The 23,724-nt window shown below is 40.9% G+C and overlaps 1 protein-coding gene across 2 annotated transcripts in view; it reads left to right on the top strand.

The window, feature by feature from the left end:
- Positions 1-23,724, top strand: part of LOC311593905 (doublecortin domain-containing protein 1-like) — a 158,857-nt gene that overhangs the window by 119,621 nt on the left and 15,512 nt on the right. For both annotated transcript variants that reach the window (XM_084775292.1, XM_084775291.1), the window contains 8 exons: positions 968-1,135; positions 3,545-3,727; positions 5,069-5,272; positions 7,259-7,460; positions 11,008-11,139; positions 11,856-11,957; positions 17,845-17,981; positions 19,177-19,353. In XM_084775292.1, coding sequence (XP_084631418.1) covers positions 968-1,135; positions 3,545-3,727; positions 5,069-5,272; positions 7,259-7,460; positions 11,008-11,139; positions 11,856-11,957; positions 17,845-17,981; positions 19,177-19,353 — 1,305 coding nt within the window. The remainder of the gene's footprint in view (positions 1-967; positions 1,136-3,544; positions 3,728-5,068; positions 5,273-7,258; positions 7,461-11,007; positions 11,140-11,855; positions 11,958-17,844; positions 17,982-19,176; positions 19,354-23,724) is intronic.

The raw sequence follows: 23,724 nt of genomic DNA, 5'->3' as shown, positions 1-23,724 counted from the left end.
AGATAAGTCGACAATGGTACAATTATATAACAAAATAGGATTCTCTAACAATGTAAACAATAGAATTAAAATACATTTCTAGTTTCTGCTGTATATTCTGCTGAATTGTTGAAAAACACCACTTCCTTGAATATCAATGAAACACGTATTGAAATGTCAACAAATTGCTATGTTTTCATTTAGTGAGCTGGTGTTTGGGGAGAAAATGTGCGTGTTTGGCAAGAACATAAAAACAATAGGTAGCTGGGCATGGTGGCACACGACTTTAGTCCCAGCACTCGGGAGGCAGAGGCAGGCAGATCTCTGTGAGTTCGAGGCCAACATGGTCTACAAAGTGAGTCTAGGACATCCAAGGCTACACAGAGAAACCCTGTCTCGAAAAACAAAAAACAAACAAATAAACAAAACCCAAACAAACAAAAACAATAGGTAAATTTACATTTTGTTAGGGAAGGAGAAAATCAAATTATCTTTCTTTTAAAAAAAGGCTTTCTTGGTCAATACCATAATTTTTAAATGACCTTAATCAATAATCCTTCTAGAAGTATTTCCTAAAGAAATACATATATATAAGACAATACGTGTGTGTGTGTGTGTGTGTGTGTGTGTGTGTGTGTGTGTGTCTTCTGCTGTCTTGTTTATTATAGGGAATGTTTTAGAAAACCTGCAGGTTTAACTATTGAGGATTAGACAGCATAATATTCTTAGAAAAATTCACAAAACAATGTTAAGAGTCAAAAATAATGGAATTACAAAATTGTATTTTTTACTGTTCTGTGAATCAAATAATATATTTAAAATTATGAAATATGTAATTCCCAAATATTGACAGTAATTGTGATTGTACAGAAACTTATGAGTATAAACTTTCTAAGTTTATACAATAAAAGGAAATACCCACTATGCCATCTTATAAACTCACCTGTCTATTTGGGTCCATATTTTATTGCTCTCTTTTGTGCTTTAGAAATATAAGCCATACAGCAATGGGGCTGCCAATCAGAAGTGGCATTACATGGAAAATAGGAGAACATTGATAGCCTTTCACAGCACGACCCTGGATAAGGAAATCACAGCAGCAAATTCAGCTGGCCTTTGCACGTCATCTGTCACTAAAGAAAACATTGATCAACCTGTAAGTAGTTCCCTCTTCCCACAGATGAATAAAATGGGGTCATTTAATAAAGCAGGAAGTTTTTCCCCATGGGAAAGCTTATAATCATACAGGCTGAGCACTAATTTGTTTCACACAGGTTCTTGCTACAGAGACCAAGCTGGCTTCTGCCTTGCAATCCCCCTCTCTGTTTCCCAAGTGTGGGATAGCAGGTGTGCACCACCATGTCTGGCATGAATACTAATTTTTGATGAAATCACTTATACTCTGGGATTCTCATTAAGAAATAAGGAAGGAAAATTATTTGAAGTAAAATAAATTAGTCTGTCTAAAACTGCTTGTCTTATTGTGGAAATTTTCATACATATTCTAAAGCAGACATTTGTACAGTGAATCTTGATTTGCCCATCACACACAATCAGCTGTCACCAAGAGTTGGTCACTTTTGCTAATCCAAGATATGATGGTATTTTACCTCTAAATTAAGTATGCAATTTTATAATTTTAAACATTTTTAAAATAATTTTCATGCCATTGTCATGATCAACAAAATTAACACTGATATTTGAATAATATAATAAACTGTTTTTGATCAAATTTCCTGGGTTGTTCTTAAAAAGCTCATTTTACTGTCTGTCAGCTTGAGGCAAGACTCAAAGAAGGCCCTGAGCTGGGATCTTGCTCCTAACTTGGTCCATCGTCAGGAAGAAGGCTCTGCACCTGGGTTTGTTTCCTTGTAGCATCATTAGACCTGATGGTCCTTCCCCCAGGAATTCCACACGTGGTGCACCCCAGAGTTGTATTTGGACCTCTGCTAGCCATTTTCTTCACAGCTTTCATGGGTCTCCCTGTGTGTTCACACACTCAGGACCCTGAAGCCTATACCTAGAAGTCCTGGTTTTAGTGATGCTTTAAGTGGTAGGAATTCATTTCTTCTTGGTCCCATATTTGAAAATTCCTCAGGATCTATTCATCCAATGTCATCACATTGCTTCAAATCAGTAGATTTTATCTGTTACACTGTTTTCGCCACATTAATTAGCTGAAGTTTTAATAAGAAAATCACCTCACTATATAGATATTTCCCTAGCCAAAATATGATTTGAAAGGAATGGCAGAGTAAATGTCTAATTCTTTTCTGCAGTTCCACTTGTCCATTATAACACAGAGGATCAACTGAAATATATACCCTTGTGAGGTAGCATTTTGGGATGAGCTCTGCTGGTCTTGACAAGAGACACTGAGTGGTTAACATCATCTTGTGGCTTTTTAGTAGTACGCAGGCTTTAATGTCTAAGATGTAGTCTCTCACATTTAAAGTGGTTGGCAGGCACTGACTCTCCAGCTGTTTCACCTCTCAAGAAGGTTGGCTCAAGTGAGTCCACAGTGAGGCCCTAGGGCCTCATCATTAGCTGTAGAGCCTAGGCTCCACTGTGCAAGCTCCTCTCATGCCACTGCCTGCCTCTCACCTCGGCTGTCATTGGGCCAATGTGAGGGACATCGCTTGGTCACAGAGAGGAGATAAGGAGAAAAACGCTGCACCTCTTGACTAGAGGAGCAACAATGTCTCCAGTCAAAAGGGCACACAAACAAGATCGGAATGGTTTTATAGAGGCCATCTTTAGAAATAACTTGCTACACTGAGAGCCACAATGATTAGTTTCAAGTCAAGGCCTATCAAACACAATTATTTTCTGATGATGTTGAATGCAGTCCCTTCCCCCTTTTTGTTCTTTACTTATATCAGCAGCCTTATTATACACTCTGGGATATACTCATAATCAGCCTAACTGTTTCAATTATCATTCCTTCTAGTCTCAAATTGCCGTTCTTTGAGCCAGTTGGCTCATTTTGGCTCCTGCATCCTTTTGATACTATTCCTTAACTCCAGCATTGATTATTTCGTTTCTGTGCGCAGCAAGATGTTCCTTATATACAAGATGTTATAGTGTACTGTTCCTTGTCCCTGAGAAGGCACTGGTCATTCTTTATATAACTCTTAATTCTGTATAGAAATTAGGGTCTTCAGTATTGAATAGTCATTACAGAGTTAAGGAATACTTTTTAAATTTTATTTTAATTATGGGGCTGATAAAATAGTTCAGCAGACGTGGCTTTTGAGGCCAAGCCTGAAGACATGAGTTCAATTCCTGGAACCCATGTGATGGAAGGAGAGAACCAATTCCTGCAAGGTATCCTCTGACCTCCACCCATGTATGCCCCTCCCCTCAGCAAACACACTGCCAAATAAATAAATAAATAAATAAATGTAAACATTAATTATTAGATACCATCATGCATTTGGGTTGATGTTTTACATTTAGCATTTGATGCTGACAGATGTGCTTTTCTTATGCTGTGAAGAGTTCTATAAAAATGCTGTCATGGTTAAGAAGTACCCATGTGGAAGCATCTTTCCTTCTGTTTTAGGGATACTGTTACCTCTCACCTGATGGAAAGAGAAAAATCATGCTCTGCCTGGCTTGCGGACGGTCCATGGGGGCAGAGAAGGGCCTGAGACCACTGCTTCTGAGGGCTTCGTTCTTCTGTGCTTCGGGCTCTGAGCAGAAATCCTTGCCACGGGGGCCTTTCAAGGTCATCAGTGTTGCTAAGGTACTCACTGAGCTTTGCTACTGCCCACATGGCAGCGATTTGGAAACATTGATGCATTCAGCGTGGTCTCACCTTCAGGTTCATACCCAGTCCACCTCGCCTTCCTTGGATGCGCCTTCCTTGGATGCGCCTTCCCATCCTGCCAGCACTGATTTGTTTTTCCTCATTGTAATTTAAATTACATTGTCTTTTTAATAGTTCTGTCCAGCTTCTGAAGTTAATTGGGCACTTCTGCAGCTGTAACCTGCAGACACCTTTCCCTGCTCTTCAGGTTGGGAAGTAACTGCAAATCTTTACTTAGCACAGCAGCATTTGCCCTACATTAATAGAGACAGCTCCTTTTTATGAAAATGGTGAATTTGGGGGAGGGTTTGACATGTCGTTGTTTGTGACAGTTCAGGCTGGGTGGCTGAATTCATGCATCCATGTCTAATACCATTTAGAACTCCTAGGGGTAGAAGGACTAACTCGTGCCACATTCCTGTGACTTAATGTAAAGTGGCACCACTAAAACAGAAGGACAAAATCCTTCCCTTCAAGTTGAGCAGTGTAAAGAGCTGGGAAGCAGGGATGTAAATAGCAGAATAAAATGGCGTTACCCTGAAACGTGAGCAACCTGCCAGCCTGGTGATCCCCGGGGGGATCATCTTTCTGTCTGTAGATCTCACCCTTCTGTCTCCAGATCTTAGAGGTGGGCAGTGACAGGCTGCAGCAAACTCAACCCAAGCAGTTACCCAGAAGAAAGGAATCAGTCTTGGAAGCATGAAAGTATTTGTTCTGTGGGGGTAACTGGGAAGAACTCCCTTATGTTACAACAGCTTAGTCTAAGCCTGTCCCTCTGGGAAGGCTCCTGGGTCAGGACAGTGAGGGAAAGCTTTCAAAGGGATGTTCTGCATCTTCCTTGCCTTCCTCACTCATCTTCCTCCAAAGAACCGCCTTCTTCTAGAGTTACTCACTAAGAAAGTGTCTGTTGTGTTCATAGCCCCTGACTTCCATCAAGGTTCTCTTTGGTCCTGACATCCTTTCTTCCTCATCTCTTATGATCTACCCTCAAATCCAAACAAACATACAGCAACAGCTAAGGAAAGCCAGAGCAAGCCAGAAAGACAGAACAGTGCTAAGAAGTCAGTGAGAGGGCGAGAAAGAGAGTCGGAGATTTCTGACCCAATTCCCTTCCTCCTCCACCTCAAGAATCTATAGACCATGAAGAAGGTGCTATCATGTGTAGGTGCCATCCACATGTACATATGTGCAGACTTTACATGGGGAGTAGAAACGTCAAAATAACAAATCAGAAACGACATAATTTATGTAAACATTCATTTTTTTTAAACAAACCAGGCTGATTTATCTTCTTATGAAGCTGAAAACACTCTAAGATACTATGAAAAGCGTCTGTCATCTTTATGGTTGAAGACACGTGCATGCACTGCAACTCATGGTGGTGTGGTAGCTTCATACCAGAAGGCAGTCAAAATAATTGCATACAAAAATGGGGATGGATATCGGAATGGGAAGTTGATTGTGGCTGGAACATTCCCTGGGGTAAGTGGCTATCACTAAAATGCTGTATCAGTCCTTAGAGATATTGATGGTGGCAATTCCTGACAAGAAACATCCCGAAACTGAGCAACAGGCATCCCTGTCTACATCCACAAATTTAAGCTGATGGAATCAAGATCTCCATTTTCCTGCAGGCGTTCTTTTATGCTGTTTTTTCTTTTCTGAATACAAGTTTAGAAACAGTGAGAAACCAATGTGTTGGTTTTCTATTGGCCCCAGAGCAAAGACGGAAAGAAACAGCAAACACACACTGACCTGGATATCTTCACTCTCATACCAGACAGAACATCTATTTCATCTTTGTTTTCCATGAACTTCAAGTTGCATGTCATCTGAATGTTTTGAAAAACCAACAGGCCACCTCGTTAAGCATTTGGAGCATCTGAATACATATTTGTTGACAAGGCATTTCATTTCACTATTAACTATGTGGAAGTTGGGGGGGCCTCAAGTTGTCAAAGACTGTGATTGCCTTGGAAGTTGAGTAGTCATGAGAGAGGAGAGCCCCAAAGTGGTAATTCTATCTCAATAGCCCACCCAATATTTTTAACAACATATTTTATAGGTAATATTAAATACAATATGGAGTTTTCTTGCCAACTCACCCCTTCCTATTCACTCACCTCTATAGTTGAAAGCAAATGGCTTTTCTAAAAATTAAGATATTGTTGTTAAGATCTGGAGAGATGGCACAACATTTACGAGTATCTCCTACTCTACTACAGGACAGTATATTGATTCCCACACCCACATCTGGTGGCTCACAACAGTCTGTATGTAACTCCAGCTTCCCAGGACCTAACATGCTCTTCTGGTCTCCTGGGGCACCTGCACACAGAGACGGACAATGACAATTATAATTAAACACAAAAATAAATACTTTCAAAGAGAAGCGATTGCTCAATGGACAAAGCAAAGCACAGAACGTAATACTGACATTTACCCAAGGCTGAACTCTGTCTGTCTGTCTGTCTGTCTGTCTGTCTGTCTGTCAGTCAGTCTGTCTCTCTCTCTCTTTCTCTCTCCCTCTCTCTCTTCTCTGCATTTTTCTGTTTTATTTTTTGTCTTGTTTGGTTTTTGCATTTTTATGTGATGTGTGTGTGTGTGAGTGTGAGTGTGTGTGTGTATGTGTATGTTTGTGACATGTTTACATGCATGCATGTGCTACATGCACTTGTGGATGTTAAAGAACAATCTGAAGGAGACGATGACTTCCTCCCACTGCATGGATCCCAGAGATTAAACTCAGGTCGTCAGGTTTGCAGCAGGTCCTCTAACCCCTGAGGCCCACAACGCTGGCTTTATGATTTGTTTTCCTATCTGCAAAATAGAAGCGATAATATGTGACAGGTTTTGGCTAGAAAATTAACTATTTGTTTATCTAAAACTCTTCACCAGTTTACACAATTACAATTTCATATCTTGTAACAAAATGGAATTAGGGTTGTAGGTCACACACTTTAAATAAGATAGTCTGGTAGGGGAATTTATCAGCACATATCAGCAGCTGAGCTTCAGCTAGAGCCAGGGATGCTCAAAATCAGGTTTGACACATGTTAAATTAGAGCAATCAGACATAACATTGCCTGTAATCAAAAATCAACATCAATTGTTATTTAGTGTCTGTTTTCTCAAAATAAAGGATTTTCTCAGATTTCTACAATGGCAAATAGCTCGTTATGATTTCAGAAGTCATCATTATTTCCTGCTACTGATTTTTAAAGTCTCTTATTTATTTTTATTTTTATATGTTCTACCTGCATGCAAGTGCACTTCATGCATGCCTGGTACCCTCAGAGGTCACAAGAGGGCACTGGAGCCCCTGGAACTGGAGTTACATGCAGATGTAAGCCATAACCTGGGTGCTCGGAACAGAACCTGGGCTCTCTCAAAAGCAGCAAGTGCTTGTACGTGCTGAGCCACCTCCCCCACCCTTCCTATCAGCCCTTTACAATCTGTGTTATGTAGCTTCTTACAGAATGCACGGAACGACTTAAACTCACCAGAGCAGCTTCCAAAATCTACACCAGAGATGGAACCACCATCCTCACCTTGCATGGCTTGATTGTGTGGGCTGTAGGTGAAAGCCTTCTCCAGAGAGACCCTGAGGAACAAGAAAAAAGCACAGAGTCAGTTGGGACAGAAGAGCTAGCTGTTCAAAATACAGAAGGTTGGTGAATATCTGCAGGCATTGGTTGGCTTTATTTATCCTCCATTATGAAAGGGTTAAGCATGATTCGTCAGTCACCACAGCAAGAATTTCAAATTCCAGGGACTTTTGTAAATGGTTGAAAGGTATCACTGAGATTCTCATAGTGTTCTTACCTTTCTGAATAAGAAAAGGAGGTGGGAGGGAGGGAGGGAGGGAGGGAGGGAGGGAGAGAGAGAGAGAGAGAGAGAGAGAGAGAGAGAGAGAGAGAGAGAGAGAGAGAGAGAGAGAATGAGAATATTTATTCTAGCTTTGGAACTAAAGCAATAAATCAATTCATAAAGTGAATAACAGTAGGCAATTTAACTATTTGTAAAGAACTAACACCTTTTATTCTAAAACTCAGAGCCCAAATCAACTGGGTGCACTGAGGAAATTGTTGTTAGATCAGAGAGGATTCCTTTCTGCACTGAAAGGCAGGTTTCCCTCTGTGTTTTTCCTACCCTCTGCCTTCCTTCCCTGACGCCTGTGAAACTCTAGAAACTTCAGCAAATGCCCCTTTCCTGACACTCTTAGCACATCATGTCACAATTGTCTATCCATATCTTTTTTGTTCTGTACGATCTACAGTTTATGGGAGGGGACTGTGCCATGCACAGTGCTTTGTCAAACAAAAGCTAACATTGTCAGGTGGGATACAGCCAGTGGCGTGGTCTCAGTGTGAGGTTTCCCACTCCTGCCCTGAATGCCATGGTTACAAAATTTGGTTTGGGAGTCAGAATACCAGGTTTTGCATCTCAAATTTACCAGTTGCAGCTGAATGACGTTGGCCAAGTTCTTGAGCCTACTTTACCTTCGTTCTCTCATTTGTAACTGAGCATACTAATAATCACTTTCCTTACAGAATTTTCATAAGAAGCAAATGAATATAGTGTTGATACAAAAGCCACAGAAAATGAATAAGAGGAATAAGAGATAGTTAAAAGGAATAAGAGATAGTTTATTCTGGAGCCATTTTGAGTAACCATAGCTAGGGAACACAGATTTAAGTTACCCCAAATTCCATGTTCCAACATGAAAGGAGTTTTATAGTTTCACAGAACAAAGAAAATCATAAATCAGTGCAAATTTAAAATACATTGAGGGTTACATCAGAGAGGCAAGTACAGTGAAGCGGAGGAAGCTCCTTTATAAGCCCAAGATGCTATCTGATGACATTCTTAGCTTTTGGATTGATGGAAGCTAATGGTCTGGGTCTGTCAAGTTAATACCTACTGGCCACAAGATGTTAGTTCATACACTCAGGTGGATAAGGAATGGCTGGTCTGGAGGGCTAGAGGGAGTCCAAAATAAGGCAATTAGCCTCTGGACTTGCAATGATCTCTCCACGGGACTGAAAGTCTAATTAGTCCATCTCGGTAGACAGTCTTTTTTTTCCAGGAGTTGTTACTCACTAGAAAATGTATCTGCTTGTGATTTTTTTGTTTTATTCATTTTTGTCCTATTATAATAGAACTATTGTGAGGATGAGAACTATTTTGTCCTACCAAAGATGGGTGACCTGCCAGTTGTCCACAGATCTCCCCCATCTTGTGAAACCTTAGTATGTGCATATTTGCCAACTTCCTGGATGTCAGACACTTCTGAGGCTTGAGTATGACACCTCTGCTTTTTGTACCAGCTATGACTTCACCAGGCTGTGAGGTCTAGCCTTCACCAATGGGGCAAGACACAGCCACCACCTGCGCCAAGACAAAAACCAAGTGAACTTCCCACCCCGGTGTGCTTGCTCACCCAGTTTAGGTCATCTTGAACCTTTCGGCTGAAGTAAATTGCCTACAGATTTGCCTGTGTTGTTTCTTTGTGCAATTCTGGTCATACCTTTTTCTAATAGTCTAAGCAATTCTAAAACTAAAATGTTGTTTGCACAGAGATTAGGAAGTCCAAATCAAGGCACTGTCAGGCTTAGTTGGCTGGTAAGAACAAGGTCTGCATCTTCTAGAGGGGAGACATTCTGGGGTGTCATATAGAAAGTTAATAGACAAGGGAGCCAAAAAGCTGTGTGACATCTCCTTTATAAGGACCTTAATCCCAGTCAAGAAGAGAACATCTCACAATAGAGTCATCTTTCTAAAAACCGTCAGGGCTGAGAAAATGGCTCAGTGCATAAGATGTTCCGTGCAAGGATGAAAACCTGAGTTCAGACCCCCCAGTACCCATTTTAAACAGCTAGGCATGATAGCACACGCCTGAAACCCCAGGGCTAGGAGGTGGAGACAGGTAGACTGTGGGCCTCATTGGCCAGCCAGCATAACTGAAAAGGCAGTCATCAAGTTCAGAGAGAGAGCCTGTTTCAACATTAAGATGGAGAATGGCAGAAGACAACATCCACAAAGCAACCTTAGACAGTCACAGGCATCTACACAGGTAATTGCCTAAACATGTGCATATACCGCATAAATGAATAAATAAGGCAGTGAAAGAGCCACACTTCCTAATAACATCATATTGACCATTGATTTTTCTCTACTTGAATTTGAATGGACACATTCAAAACACAATATATAAATATGCACATATATACATGTTTATATATATATATACTTGAATGCATATTTGATATTCTTTGCATATAATTGGTATTTGGTCCTTGTGAATATGAACAAATATTTGACCAGTGCTTGCCTGGAACCTTTCAAGCATTTATGAACTTTGTTTATCATAATTGTGTTATTATATTATTTTACTTTTCCATCAGGTTTTCTGTTTTGGTTTGGTTTTTGAGTTTTTTTGTTTTGGTTTGTTTTTTGGTGTTTTGAGACAGGGTTTCTCTGTGTAGCCTTGGCTGTCCTGGAGTCACTCTGTAGACCAGGCTGGCCTCAAACTCACAGTGATCTGTGTGCCTCTGCCTCCTGAGTGCTGGGATTACAGGTGTGAGCCACTGTGCCCAGCTTTTTTCCATTGGTTTTAAAAAAATAGTGATTTGAAGATTTAATGCCTAAATGATTTTTAAAGCACACAGTTCTGCTTTCACTTAACGTTTTTAAAAGGCATTCATCTAAAACATACTTATAAAAATTCTTCTTTAAAGTCTTTTTGGAGGGACAGAGTAATGTCCATCATCAGGACTATCAGCAGGGTTTCTTTTTTATGCCATCTCTTCTTTTCCCATATTCCAAAACACATCCCTGGGCAAGGCAAGGCCTTCCATGGCCTGCTCCTGTATGGAGTTGAGTCTGGGTATTATGCCATTAATTTCCATAGAAGATCTTTTAAGAAATAGCTGTCAAAATTCAGCATAGTACTTAATGAGCAGGAAGCAGAAAGAACACCGATGCTAAAATCACCCAGTTCTGCTGCATCTAACCTAAATTCCACGTATTTTAGTTACTTTTTAGAGTTGTTGCATTTTAAAGTATTTGGGGGAATAGTCAACTCTTTGGTTGCCTATGAAGTTTCTGACGAAATGTGTGTGTTGGCTCCGGTTCTGATAATAATTATGAACAAATGAATTCATAAAGCATATTCATTCAGCATTAACTGAGTAAATGTGCCTCTTGTTTCCCAGAAAGCTCAAGATTGAAAATGGAAAGCAGACTGGACTATTTGGAGGGCATAGATAAGTCTCTGCTTGCTCGGGTCCTCAGAAGTCCTATTGCCGTTTGGGTGTCTTGTGGTGAACCATTTCTGCCTCTAAATGGTACAGTGTTTGTTTTTGCTTCCTTCTAGGCAGTGTGTAAAGAGAGGGAGAAATACATTTTATGTCATGAGAAAATGAATTAAGTGTGTATAGTGTCACCATAGTAATATCTTATTTATGCAGAGAGCCAATCGGTCAATTAATACATGTGCAAAGATAGCTGTATGCACGTACTTGCACCATTTCCTGTTTTTCTCTTACTGGAATGGAATATTCTGCATGGAGAAATGTCTAATTTAGTTGATAAAGAGATGCTTGGTCTATACGGCGGAGAATAATGGTATCCATTAGAAAATAACAAATGAGTTTAATTCACACAGAGGACGACCTGTCTGCACATTTTCATTTTTAAGAATTGCACCCTTTAGGCAGTAGGTGGATGTTTAAAAAAATGAATGGTCCCAAGCCAGGCTTTCATCACCGCCAAACAGTTGGTGGAAGCAGAAAATGAAATATGGCTATTGCATATGGTAAATCTATACAATAAAGCAGTTTTGATCTCCTTTCTGGCCCGCCTCTGTTCCAGACAGAAATGCCTTAAGCGACCTCATCTTTCAAATGAAGTTTCTTTTTAACAGTCCTTACCTCTTTTAATTACATTTTTCTAATTTCGTCTATCTCTTGAAGCAGAAAGTTCCTTGTAGGTTATTGGTGCCTATGATAAATTATGGGTGATAACAGAGCACTATGCAAAACATTATTTTTTTTTATTGTAGCACCACAGAAATCAGAAAAATTAAAGAAACAAGACTGGCTAAAGAGGGACAAAATTTTGACTGATTTAGACACCATGAGACACAAAATGCGACAGTTGAAAGGTCAGTGTGAATGAAGCTGGTCATCATGTTTTATTCAAATGTGGCAACAGTCACTAATAATTATTTCCTTCTGCTTAATACCAAATACATAGCCAGTACATGCTACACAAACATTATGCTATATAAGCTTTAACAAAGTATAAAGTCTAACAGCATAGCCATTTAGTATTGACTTTTTCTATAAATTTTATATTGAAAGGAACACCTCATACACTAAAAAAAAATGTTGTATTTAGAAATAATCCTTTAACTGACACTGTAGAGACCTTAGAAATAGGCAAAACAAGACCTGCACATTTAAACACAATCTTGCCATTATTTTTTGGTATTTTATTGATGGGGAGTAAAATGTATTTATGAGACATTTTTCATTTTAGCAATTAGAACAGAGCAGTACTAAAGTCTTCAAGGTCAGGGTCAGTGAGCCACAGACTCATCTTAATACAGCATAAAATAAGTGTTTCATAGTCAAAGCAAACAATTGTGTGTCCTCTTGCACAGCTCTCCTTCTCACAGAATCTTAGGTTCCTGACTCTATACTACTCCAAGCAGTTGAAATGCGGGTGACTGCTCAGATAGAATTGCTGTCCTGAGGACCTGAGTCGAGGAAGGAATGCAGTTCAGTCTTTGTAGCCATCAGCATCTCACTTTGTGTCTTGATCATAACTGTGCTATGAGCTGTGCTTCAACCATAGCACACATAGTTCCCAGTGCAAAAGGTGACTCTGGCTGTGGAACAACCAGTATCCATTCCTTCCCTAAGGAATGGCTCCAGCTGTGAGAGAAAGCATCTATGACTACTCCAAATGTCTGTTGTTCCTACTACTAAACATTGAGTTATCTTTACTGATGAATTGGGGCTCAGTATTGTTATTAGTTCCATAACTGGGAGGGGCAAAAATGACTCAATCACATGAGTGTTCAGGGACATGCCAAAATAAAAAGCTGTCACGTCACGCCAATGCCAATGCCTCTTTTTCTCCTCTATCAGTGGAGACAGAGTCTATTTCCACCATCCAGTCAGGCATTCTCTCACAGGAACCTGCGAGTCATCCTTGTCACACCCCTTTCCTTCCCCAAGTGGATCTTCAGAAAGTCTTGTAACCTTGATTACATTGAGCTCAGAGGAATTCCAACACGCTATGTCTCTGGGCTGGTTAGTGTTTGTCAACGTGACAAAAAAGGAGAGTCATTTGGGAAGAACAGTGGAGGACTGTCTCCATTAGATTGTCTGTGGGGCACTTTCTTGATTAGTGACTGATGTGTGAGGGTTTAGTCTACTGTGGGCTATGCCACCCCTGGGCAGGTGTTTTTGAATTTCATAATAAAGGAAGCTGAGAAAGCCAGGAAGAGCAAGCCAACAAGCAGCGTTGCTCCATGGTTGCTGTTTCAGCCTTCTGCCTTGAGTTCCTACCTCTATGATAAGACAATAACCTGCAGGCCCTATAACCCCTTTCCTCTTCCAAGTTGCTTCTGGTTGGTGTTTTATCTAGTTAGCATCAGAGAAGCTAACAAGACAAGTTTCCATTGTTTATTCAAATTCAAGCACATCGTCTGTTGATTGGATTAGTAGAGCAGTTCCTAACTGTTCTCCCTGCTTCAAGTCTTGACAGCATCCATTTGATGGTTACCAGCTTTTGTTCATGATTTTTTTTCTTCAAAAAGCTGAGTCATTTTTGCCACGCACAGTTATGGAACTAATAACAATACTGAGCACCAATTCATCAGCAAAGATGACTTTCATTCTTGGCCAACAATAGGAGAAATTGAAGATAAACCTCACATAAATTCTTAACTCTAGAAAGTGGGGAAGTGGCAGATATAGAGTAAAATAAATGGAGGGAGCTGAGGGAAAGGAAGGACAGCTACTAATGGGAAATATCCATATCTTTTCTGGAAATGAGCAGACATTTCCTGGAATTCAGGCACCATTTCTTTTCCTTCCTATGATTCCTTTGGGTTATCAGCACAGCAGCTATCAACTGTCCTGGCACAAGAAGGGTGTCTTTTAGCACGCAGATGGGATTATAATAATGTCAGAGGGTGACTTGAGGGGCACTCTGGCAGCCGTCAATATCAATAAGCCCTGATTTGAGAGAGAGAGAGAGAGAGAGAGAGAGAGAGAGAGAGAGAGAGAGAGAGAGAGAGAGAGAGACAGAGAGAGAGAACTTGCTGCCTACATCTATATATATTATTCTCAAAGAAAATCGAGATTATGGTGGTTCAACAGTCAGCCCACCATCCTAATACTCAGGCAACATGAGCAAGGCTGAGACTCTGGAATAAATGATCATATCAGAATATAAAAGCATTAAGTTATCCCATATATAAGGCCCGTTGAGGCTCCTTAGCATCATTAGTAACAAGGCTGGTGCTTCCTAATATGGACCTTCATGCTCCCACTTTCTGTAAGGTCTCCTGTCTCCTTGTTCAGCACACCCTTTGACTTTTCTTTTAGGACCCTAGGCTTATCATGTGCTTTCAAAATTCTGGGCTCCTGAGAAAATTTAATTCGTTATACTTTGGGCTTTCTCTCTCTTAGCCTCTTGGATTTTTCCCTTGTTGTTATTATTACTGCTCTTCCCCTGGGGCTTTCCCTACAAATTCCAAGCCTCAGGTAAAGCAATTTGTTACATCTTGAACTTCCCCCCAGTAGCCCTCACGATATTATTTTAATTATTTGCTCATGGGATGATCCCCCTTAGGTGAGAAATGTTACACCCTTCTAATATGCTTCTGACTAGCTGTAGAATGACTGAAAAAAAGAATGAATGGGATTTCAATCCATTCACTTCAGGGAATTTTCCAAGCTTTGTTTCTTTATGGACTTAAATCCGTAGTAAAGCAACATAATGAAAACAGCATCTGGCAGAACTGCCTTTGCTGAATTTCACATTATGTCTTTAACTTTTGCTATAATTTTCAAAAAGACATTTACGTGTAATTTGGTGGCATCCACAGCACCGACACTGAAACAATCTATATTGGGTTAGTGGGTGTCCACACTTTGGTGTTATCCACAGATGTATTTTCTTCTCAGATTCAATGCTAATTCTTGTATCCATCTAGAAACTGGTGTGTGTGTGCTGCCATCACACATAAGATAACACATAACCACTCTATGTCTTCCTCTGAGGAAAGCCTTAGACTAGATTCAGGGATTATCAGAATAAATAATAGTCAAGTCTTAGCTCAGGTAATTGCAGTATTTATTTATTAGGTATTCTCTCCATCTACCCACTTACACACACACACACACACACACACACGCACACGCACACGCGCACGCACACACACACACACACACAGACAGAGACAGAGACAGAGATGGTAGTTTCTAAATCATGATCCCCTTTCCTCAGCCTCCTAAATTCTGAGGTTGTAGACATGGACCTCTTTAATTTTATACATTTTTAGGGTTACCTGAAAGCAGAGGTATGCAAGGTGTGAACAGTTGCTGAACTGACTATTCCCCATTTTTTTCAGCCAATGGTCATTGGAAGTACTGTTAACAAACCATTGTATTGAGCTGATTGTACTTCGTTCATAAGAATGATTAGTGCTATTAATAATAGTAATTACTTTGTAACAATTTTGTGATTATGTAGCTAATGTCAAATACTTATTACATGCTTAACATGCAATCGATAATAAATGTTCATACCTGGGTTCCTGAGAAGACAGTGTATTTCCTAATTTGCCTTCTTAGAGCCAATTAAGCTCAGTATTAGAAATCATACCAAAGTGTCACCCTTCTACACATGAATCAGGTAGATCTGCTCATCAGAATCCCTTCCAGGACACAGATACTGAAAACTATTGATGTCCCAATAAGGGAGTGGAATGGGGAGAACTGCTTAGGAGGGCAGCAGGAGACCACTACAAAAGGCTAACTCTCCAGCTTCTAAGAGAAAACTGAAACTGGAACAAGAATCCTCAGCTTGTTTTGTCCAGCTTCCAATGGGAAAAGCCAGCAGGCCTCTACTCACTTGAAATGAAACATTAGAAGTAAGAAAGAACATTCTCTCAATCTCTGCTCTGTCTTTATCCCTGCACATCTTGTAGGTAGGGCAAACTTTGGGTGGAAGTTTTTGTGGGTGGGTTGGTGTTTCCCTCCCTACACTAGGAGTCCTGTCTAGGCAGAGGCTGTCCTCTTCCGTCTCTATGATCCTTGCTACCTCAGCTAGACTCACCCCCATACCCTCCCAGAAATCTACCCTGTTCTAGGTCTCCAGTTTGTCAGAGATGCCTCCACCAATGTTTCTCTTCTCTCTGCAGGCCCTCCGCTCTCTTGCCCCTGCTCTCCCTAGGTCTGGTCTCCACCTTCATTCCTCTCTGTGTTCCCTCTCCTACCTTGTTCCCTCTTTTCATCCATTTCTGCTGTCTATTCTATTTCCCCTTCTGAGTGAGATTTAACCATCCTCCCTTGGGTCCTCCTTATTATTTATTTTCTTTGGGTCTGTGAATTATAGTATGGCTATCCTGTAGTATATAGCTAAATTCCACTTATAAGTGAGTACAACCATGCATGTCTTTCTGGGTCTGGGCTACCTCATTCATCAATTTGCCTGCAAATTTCATAATTTCTTTGTTTTTAATAGCTGAGTAGTATTCCATTGTGTAAATGTACCACAGTTTCTTTATCTATTCATTAGTTGAGAGGCATAAATAAATTATTCAGTTGCACAAAAAAGAAGGAGAAGGAGAAGAAGAAGCAGAGAAGAGGCATTCCCCAACAGCCAGTCATTTCTGTTCCTCAATCTCATGTAAAATAAAGTAGAATATGTGGAAAGTATAACAAGAAAATAAAATATTTTATGCACAACCCCTCTGCTTGATTTCAGTTTATATTATTTTTACATTTGTAAATTACAGTATATTATGAAAACTTTCCCTCTACCCAAAACCTTTTGTGCATTTCTGTGAACATTATGCTTCAAGTACATTTGTTTGCTTAGGACCTCTAGAAGCAAGGTGACAAAAACAAACACCCTGTAATCTGTTTACCTGGTCCCAGTTTTCAGCTTCTGGCTCTTAGCTGTGATAATGATAAGCTCTTGCTGAGCTCTGTTTATCTGTGCAAATGTGAATGTCAAAGGTGCATTCTAAATATGATATTTGTTGGGGTGTTACTCATTAAGATGTGTGTTTCATAAATTAATATTATCTGTACTCTGTTAAGTTCAGAGTAATGGGAGATTCAGTGCTGGATGTACCTTCAATTCAGAAAGAGAAAACAGTATCATATAAGGATTCAAACTGGTTTTCTTGAAGGAATGCAACATTTGAGCCACCACACTTGATAAATTACACCTACAGTTCTTCCAAATACAGTAGTCCAGAAGATAGTTTTTCTTTTTCCAGCCTTTTAAACAGCACAAAGGGCTCAGCTGAGGCATCAGAAGCGGATTGTGCTCATGGGGTATTATTAGATAGAAAAAAATAGAGGCTCCAATCTCTTCTGTTAATATTATTTTAGCAATACTTAATCCCCAGGCTGCAAAGCTAATTGTGGGGGAAGGCTTGTTATTAGTGAAAAGAGCAAAACATATGTTCTGGGCCTGGTAGAAATGATGGGAACTAAGTAAGGCCATGAATTCTATTTGACTAAATTACTGCTGAACCAGATCGCAGATGCTGTGAGAGGCCAGGTGGAAGTCAGCACGCTGTCTTCCTTTTCCATCTGTAGAGTCCTGGCCATTTAAAGTCCCACGCTTTAATATTGTTAAATATTATACCCGAGGAATTTTGGCTTCTATGATACTTTTCGAATTTTAGCCTGTGTTGCTGCTCCTGGGTGGGAACATTTATGCATAGAAAGTCAACCCAAGTCCTCTGAAACTTGAAAGCCTATCCTGAGAAACAATCTCTTCGGACTCCTTTCTAGGGCGGCGAGTAGCAGCCTGCCAGCCAGCCACCATGGTTCCCACCCAAAGCCCTCTGCAGCCAGTGATAGTACAAGGAGGCTGGACCAAGGAGACTCCAGAAGAAACAAAGCTCATGGAGCTGATAAGACAGACAGAGGTATGTTCTTAGGGATCCAGACATTAAGGACTCAGCCCCTTTTAGCAGCATTTAAAAGTAGCATGTTGAATTTTTAAATTATGTTATTAATATGCTCTCAGCAACTCAGCAGTTATGACCACCATAAGCATATGCCAAGCACTGAATTGGCATTTGGATAGTAGCTATCCTGGAGACAGCCAGCTCACAGGAACGTCTGTTTTGTTTGAATGGAGACCAGAAATTATGGCCTTAGCAAAGACGAGAAAAAAGGCCCAGTGGATATGGACAATGGTAATTACACTAAGTGTAGTCAGGTTGAACCTTATGGCTTCATCACTCATCGTTCCTGAGGGTACCACTCAATATGTAAAAAGAGCGAGGAGCACAATACTGATCACAATGGAGACGTTCAGAAGTAAGAAGATGAAAAAGTGGTTTCGGCCAATTGGTTAATCAGTCAAGATTGCCAGATATAAAACGTAGAGAAGAGAAAGGTCAGCAGTTGAGACAGGATTGGAGACAGAGAGTGGGGAAAGCCTGTATGCTTTGTGATTTTTTTTTTTTACCAAACTGTATGTTACTATTTTAACAAGGCTTCTCAGATTCACGACGTGTGTTCAATGCAGATTTTAAGTGTGTGTCTAAATCAAGGTGACTGGAATGAAGAAGTTGACATTGCTAAAGACTTGACTGGTTGCCAAGCTAAGAAGGCTAAATCCCTAGTCAGGGAGTCAGGAACTGAGCATTGAGCATTGAGCTAGAGGACATGCTTGAGGGAGTAGGATGAGCTGCCAGGCGAGGACTTGGCAAAGCAGAAGGGTGGCAGCTGCATTTCAGAAACGAGTGGGCTAGGACTTGATACACACAGTCCCCTTAAGCATCTCTTAGCTAAAGGAAGTACAGCTGTGGTTCTAAACCAGAAACTCACTTCTTAGTTACAAAGATGTCTCTGTAGGAGGGCCAGAATGTCCAGAAACACATTTTCTCAACAATGCAAATGAGTTCAATGCTTTGTGAAAGTGAATCTATGCATGTTATTACCCCAATAGCTGTTAACGCCTTTAGTGCTTAAATTCCCCCAAGTCTCTCGCGGGAGAGGCCTGGCCTTACTAGAATTGTATTGGTATAAATTGTGATTATATGGTTTCCATCACATTCCTTAGACACATCAAATTCTTCTCCACATGAGCATTCTCTGGGCTTTCCTTAACAGGCACACCTTTCTGAAGGCCAAGAACGACAGTCCCGGTGCTCTCTGATCACAGCTCCACGTAAGAGAGCAGAGCAGCTCAGCCTGTACCAGGCTCCCGCGGTGAAACGGGTGTGGGTGTACGAGAACGGGCAGAGACCCGACGGCGGCACTTACGCCTGGGCCAGTGCTGTTTCAGAGGTAAGTCCCATGTGAATATTGAATAGGCCTGCAACCAGAGCCCGGCTGTGACACCTCTAGATTGGTAGATCAGACAAGTTAATGAACTTTTCTGAACCTCCTTTTCTCATTTGTCCACCGGGAATAATACTCTCCTCACAAGGCGATCAAATTATTAACCGAGCTTACACGTGCAAGAGAGAGCAGTCCAGTGCTACCTGACATGTGTGTGAATTTGAATATGATGCATAACCAGCACTGCACATGCTCCAGACCAAGACTATAATCTACACTTTAAAATCATTTAAGAGCAGGTGCGGTATCTCAAGCTTCTAATTCCAGCACCTGAGAGGTGGAGGCAGGAGGCTGATTATCTTTAGCTACAGTAGTGAAGTTAAGGCCAGCTGTGGCTGAGTGGGGCCCTGTTTGGTTGGTTGGTTGGTTGGTTGGTTGGGTTTTGGTTTTTCAAGACAGGGTTTCTCTGTTTAGCCTTGGCCATGCTGGACTCATTTTGTAGACCAGGCTGGCCTCAAACTGACAGTGATCCACCTGCCTCTGCCTCCCGAGTGGTGGGATTAAAGGTGTGCGCCACCACGCCCTGCTGGGACCCAGTCTATTTTTAATAGTTTTGATAAAAAATAATTTAAAATATTTTTTTTTCAGTTTCTTGCCAGGCCACAGGGGAAGAGGGCATGCTCAGTCCTTGACGTGATGAGCTGGGGTGAATGGGAAGAGGAGCTCCCCTCTTCTGAGGAAATCGGGGAGGGGGTGTGAGAGAGGGAGGGAGGGTGAGACTGGGAGGAGAGGAGGGCTGGGGCTATGACCAGGATGTAAAGTAAATAAGTATATTTAGAAAAATAAATAAATAAAATAGTTTTTCTCATTAGTTTAAATCTAGCTCACAAAAGAGTTATTTCTAACCCCTGTTGTGAGTTGTTCAGTAGATATGGGAAAACAGGTGCAGTTCTTACAGAAAGCAACATCAGTTATAAGACAATATTCTTATAACTCATCATCCTGGGCTAACAGAATTTCCACTTAGCTTAGGAGGAGACATGTGACTGTTCATTAATTGCTCATAATTTGATGGGTGTGAATTGAAAGTTTGACATTTTGGTCTTAATCTTTAAGTGGAAACTTGAGGCAAGTGGGTTACTAGTCTTTTCCCAAGTCTTTGCTGCTCAGTGGTTCTGCTAAAAAGTACTTCAGCTGCTTTATTTTGTGAGGTGTTCTCATAGACTTTCCTGGGACGAGAGAGATTCCCAGAAATAATGTCGGGGCCAGGGCTGGGGTGGCACGAAGGCACAGTAGAAAGGCCTAGGAAAGTTCACGATGCCGGAAGAATGGCAGAGGCAGCTCAGTGGAGTCCAGCTCAGAGGCTGTTCCAGGCTCCCAGGAGAGAGCCTTTCTTAGCTGGTAGAGCCCTGAGTGCAGCCAGGTCTCCAGAGCTGATGGCTAACCTGCCGCACTTGAGGCATGAAGAAAAAATGGAGAACATTCAAAATGCACAATAAAGGGAAAATGCTTTGTACACCTCGGGCCAAATGGGAAAGTGGTTACTCTGGAAAGACAGCAAAAGGCAGCTTCTTAGGAGAGGCACTGAAGTGTGGCTAAAATGTTTCTCTTCACATTGGTCTCTTCAGAAGCCAGAGTCAATGTCGTTGATGCTGCTTCCAAGAGAGCACTTAGCCCTGACAACTAAAGGAAATCAAATACTGAAAGAATATACATCGATTAACCAATACATACAGAAGAAAGTGTGATGATAGGAGCAAAATTGCCTAAGGAGACACAGTGTAACAAAACTTACAAGGAACTTTCCAAAGATTACATATAATTTTTATGGATTCTATACATGAAAGCCATTATGCTAGAACCCGTGATCCATCATCCTAATTTATGTTTCTGGATAGATTTTTGTAAACTTTTGGAGCACTATGTAATCGACAGATTAACATCAATAATAGACACCACATGGTACAGGATCTCATTAAATTATGATTAAATTGTGTACAAAGACTCCTTACACTAAAGGGCAGGTTGTTTAGTGTAGATAGTATATAACAAAACAAAGCAATTATGTAAAAACAAGTATATGCACTTTAATGATGTTCATAGCAATATTGGCTATATTTGACAAGTTTCTTTAATTGTAGACTATAATTTCTTTGTTACTCTCTTTAATTTTTTAAATTAGCATAAGAAGTATTGGGTTGGTTCCTTCAGGTAGTTTTTTGTTTGTTTGTTTTACATATATGTCATGCGCGTGTTCAGTTGTCCTCCCCTCCACTACCCTCTCCCTGGCTAGCACCCCTCTCTTTCCCACTCGCCCCACCATCACCCTCCTACTCCAGTCCCACTGCTCAGTAATTCTTCTGTTTTGTTTTTCTTTCGCACGTAATTCTTTGCTCTCTCTATCTCCTATGTTCTTTAAACTCCATTTCTTCCCTCTCCTAAATCTCTTTCTAGTTCCATGACTTACAAACATAGACACATATATCATTTAAACATTAGTTCCCACATATAAGGATAAACACACAATATTTGCCTTCTTGAATCTGACATAAACTTGTTTAATATGATTTCCAGTTGCATCCATTATTCTGAAAAAGTCATGATTTCAATTTTATTTATGGTTGTATAATATTCCATTGTGCACATTGTGTACTACATTTTCTTTTTCTTTTTTAATTTTTTTATTAATTTATTCTTGTTACATCTCAATGGTTATCCCATCCCTTGTATCCTCCCCTTCTTCCCTCCCTCCCATTTTCCCCTTATTCCCCTCCCCTATGACTGTGCCTGAGGGGGATTACCTCCCCCTGTATATGCTCATAGGGTATCAAGTCTCTTCTTGGTAACCTGTTGTCCTTCCTCTGAGTGCCACCAGATCTCCCCCTCCAGGGGACATGGTCAAATGTGAGGCACCAGAGTACGTGAGAAAGTCATATCTCACTCTCCACTCAACTGTGGAGAATGTTCTGACCCTTGGCTAGATCTGGGTAGGGGTTTAAAGTTTACCACCTGTATTGTCCTTGGCTGGTGCCTTAGTTTGAGCAGGACCCCTGGGCCCAAATCTGCCTACCATAATGTTCTATTTGTAGGCTTCTAGGACCCTCTGGATCCTTCTACTTTGCTATTCTCCCATGCTTCTCTCATCCAGAGTCTCAATGGGATGTCCTCCCCTCTGTCCCAGTTTCCTGGTAAGTGAAGGCTTTCATGGGATATGCCCCTTGGGCTAGTATGCAGATATAAGTGAGTATATACCATTTGAGTCTTTCTGCTTCTGGATTAACTCACTCATTATGATCATTTCTAGCTCAATCCATTTATCCACAAATTTTGGGAATTCCTTGTTTTTAATAGCTGAGTAGTACTACATTTTCTTTATCCGTTCATCTACTGATGGATGGACATCTAGGCTTGTTCCCTTCCCTGGCTCTAATGAATATGGATATGTAAGTACCTCTGTGGCATGCCGACTCAGTGTCCTGCAGCTATGTACTTATGTAGGTATAGCACAGTCATTTAGTTCAAATTCAGTTTGTGAGGGTCCTCCATATTGATTTTCACAGTGGCTACACATGTTTATATTCCTGCCAGCCATGTATAAAGGTTCCTGTCCCTCTGCAATCTTTGCCAGTGTTTGCTGTTATTTGTTTTCCTGATGGTGGCCATTCTGATTTCCCTGGTAGCTAAAGATAGAAAATACATTTTAAAAAATTTGCTAGTCATTTACATCTCTTCTTTTTATAAGGGTCTAATTAGTTCATTAACCGCCCTCCCCCCTTTTTTTATTGAATGATTTATAACCTCAGTACTGAAGTAGGTGCAGACAGAGGGCACCTTTCAGGATCTCCTGAATACCAATCACCTAGATCACTTAGAGGAGGGTTGATGGCCCTGTGATGTCATATAGACCCCTGGGACTTCAGAGTTCTAGTGCTCAACAGCAGAGAATGACAGAGAATTGGCTCTAGAATTTAATCCACCTGCTAGCTCAGGGCTACTAAACCCCAGGATAATTCTCAGATGAGACCCACCCCAAGTCCCTTGTGGTGGTGCTATGCCCTGCTTAGCTGGAGCCTCCTGCCACCTGCATCCTTCGGCTCGCAAGGGCTCTAACTCCCTATAAATGCCTCACTGAGCCTTCACCCACCCAGGTGCTACAGCAGACCAAATCAAGGCTGCTTAGCCTGAGGATATTCCCTGCTCCCAGGCCCATGAGGTAGCCAGTTTTTATCAATATACTTTATTTCAAAATACCATAAGGCCACTGTCCTCTGAGTCATATGGTATGAAAAAATGGATTTGTCTCCACCATTGACCATATCCAACAATTAGATTTAAGGCTCATGAAGACTGCAGGCTTGTCCTGGGGGGTGGGACTGC

The sequence above is a fragment of the Acomys minous genome, assembly GCF_964271855.1.
Source record: "Acomys minous genome assembly, chromosome: 3".
Classification (NCBI taxonomy): domain Eukaryota; kingdom Metazoa; phylum Chordata; class Mammalia; order Rodentia; family Muridae; genus Acomys; species Acomys minous.
This window is presented reverse-complemented; position numbering and strand designations above follow the sequence as displayed.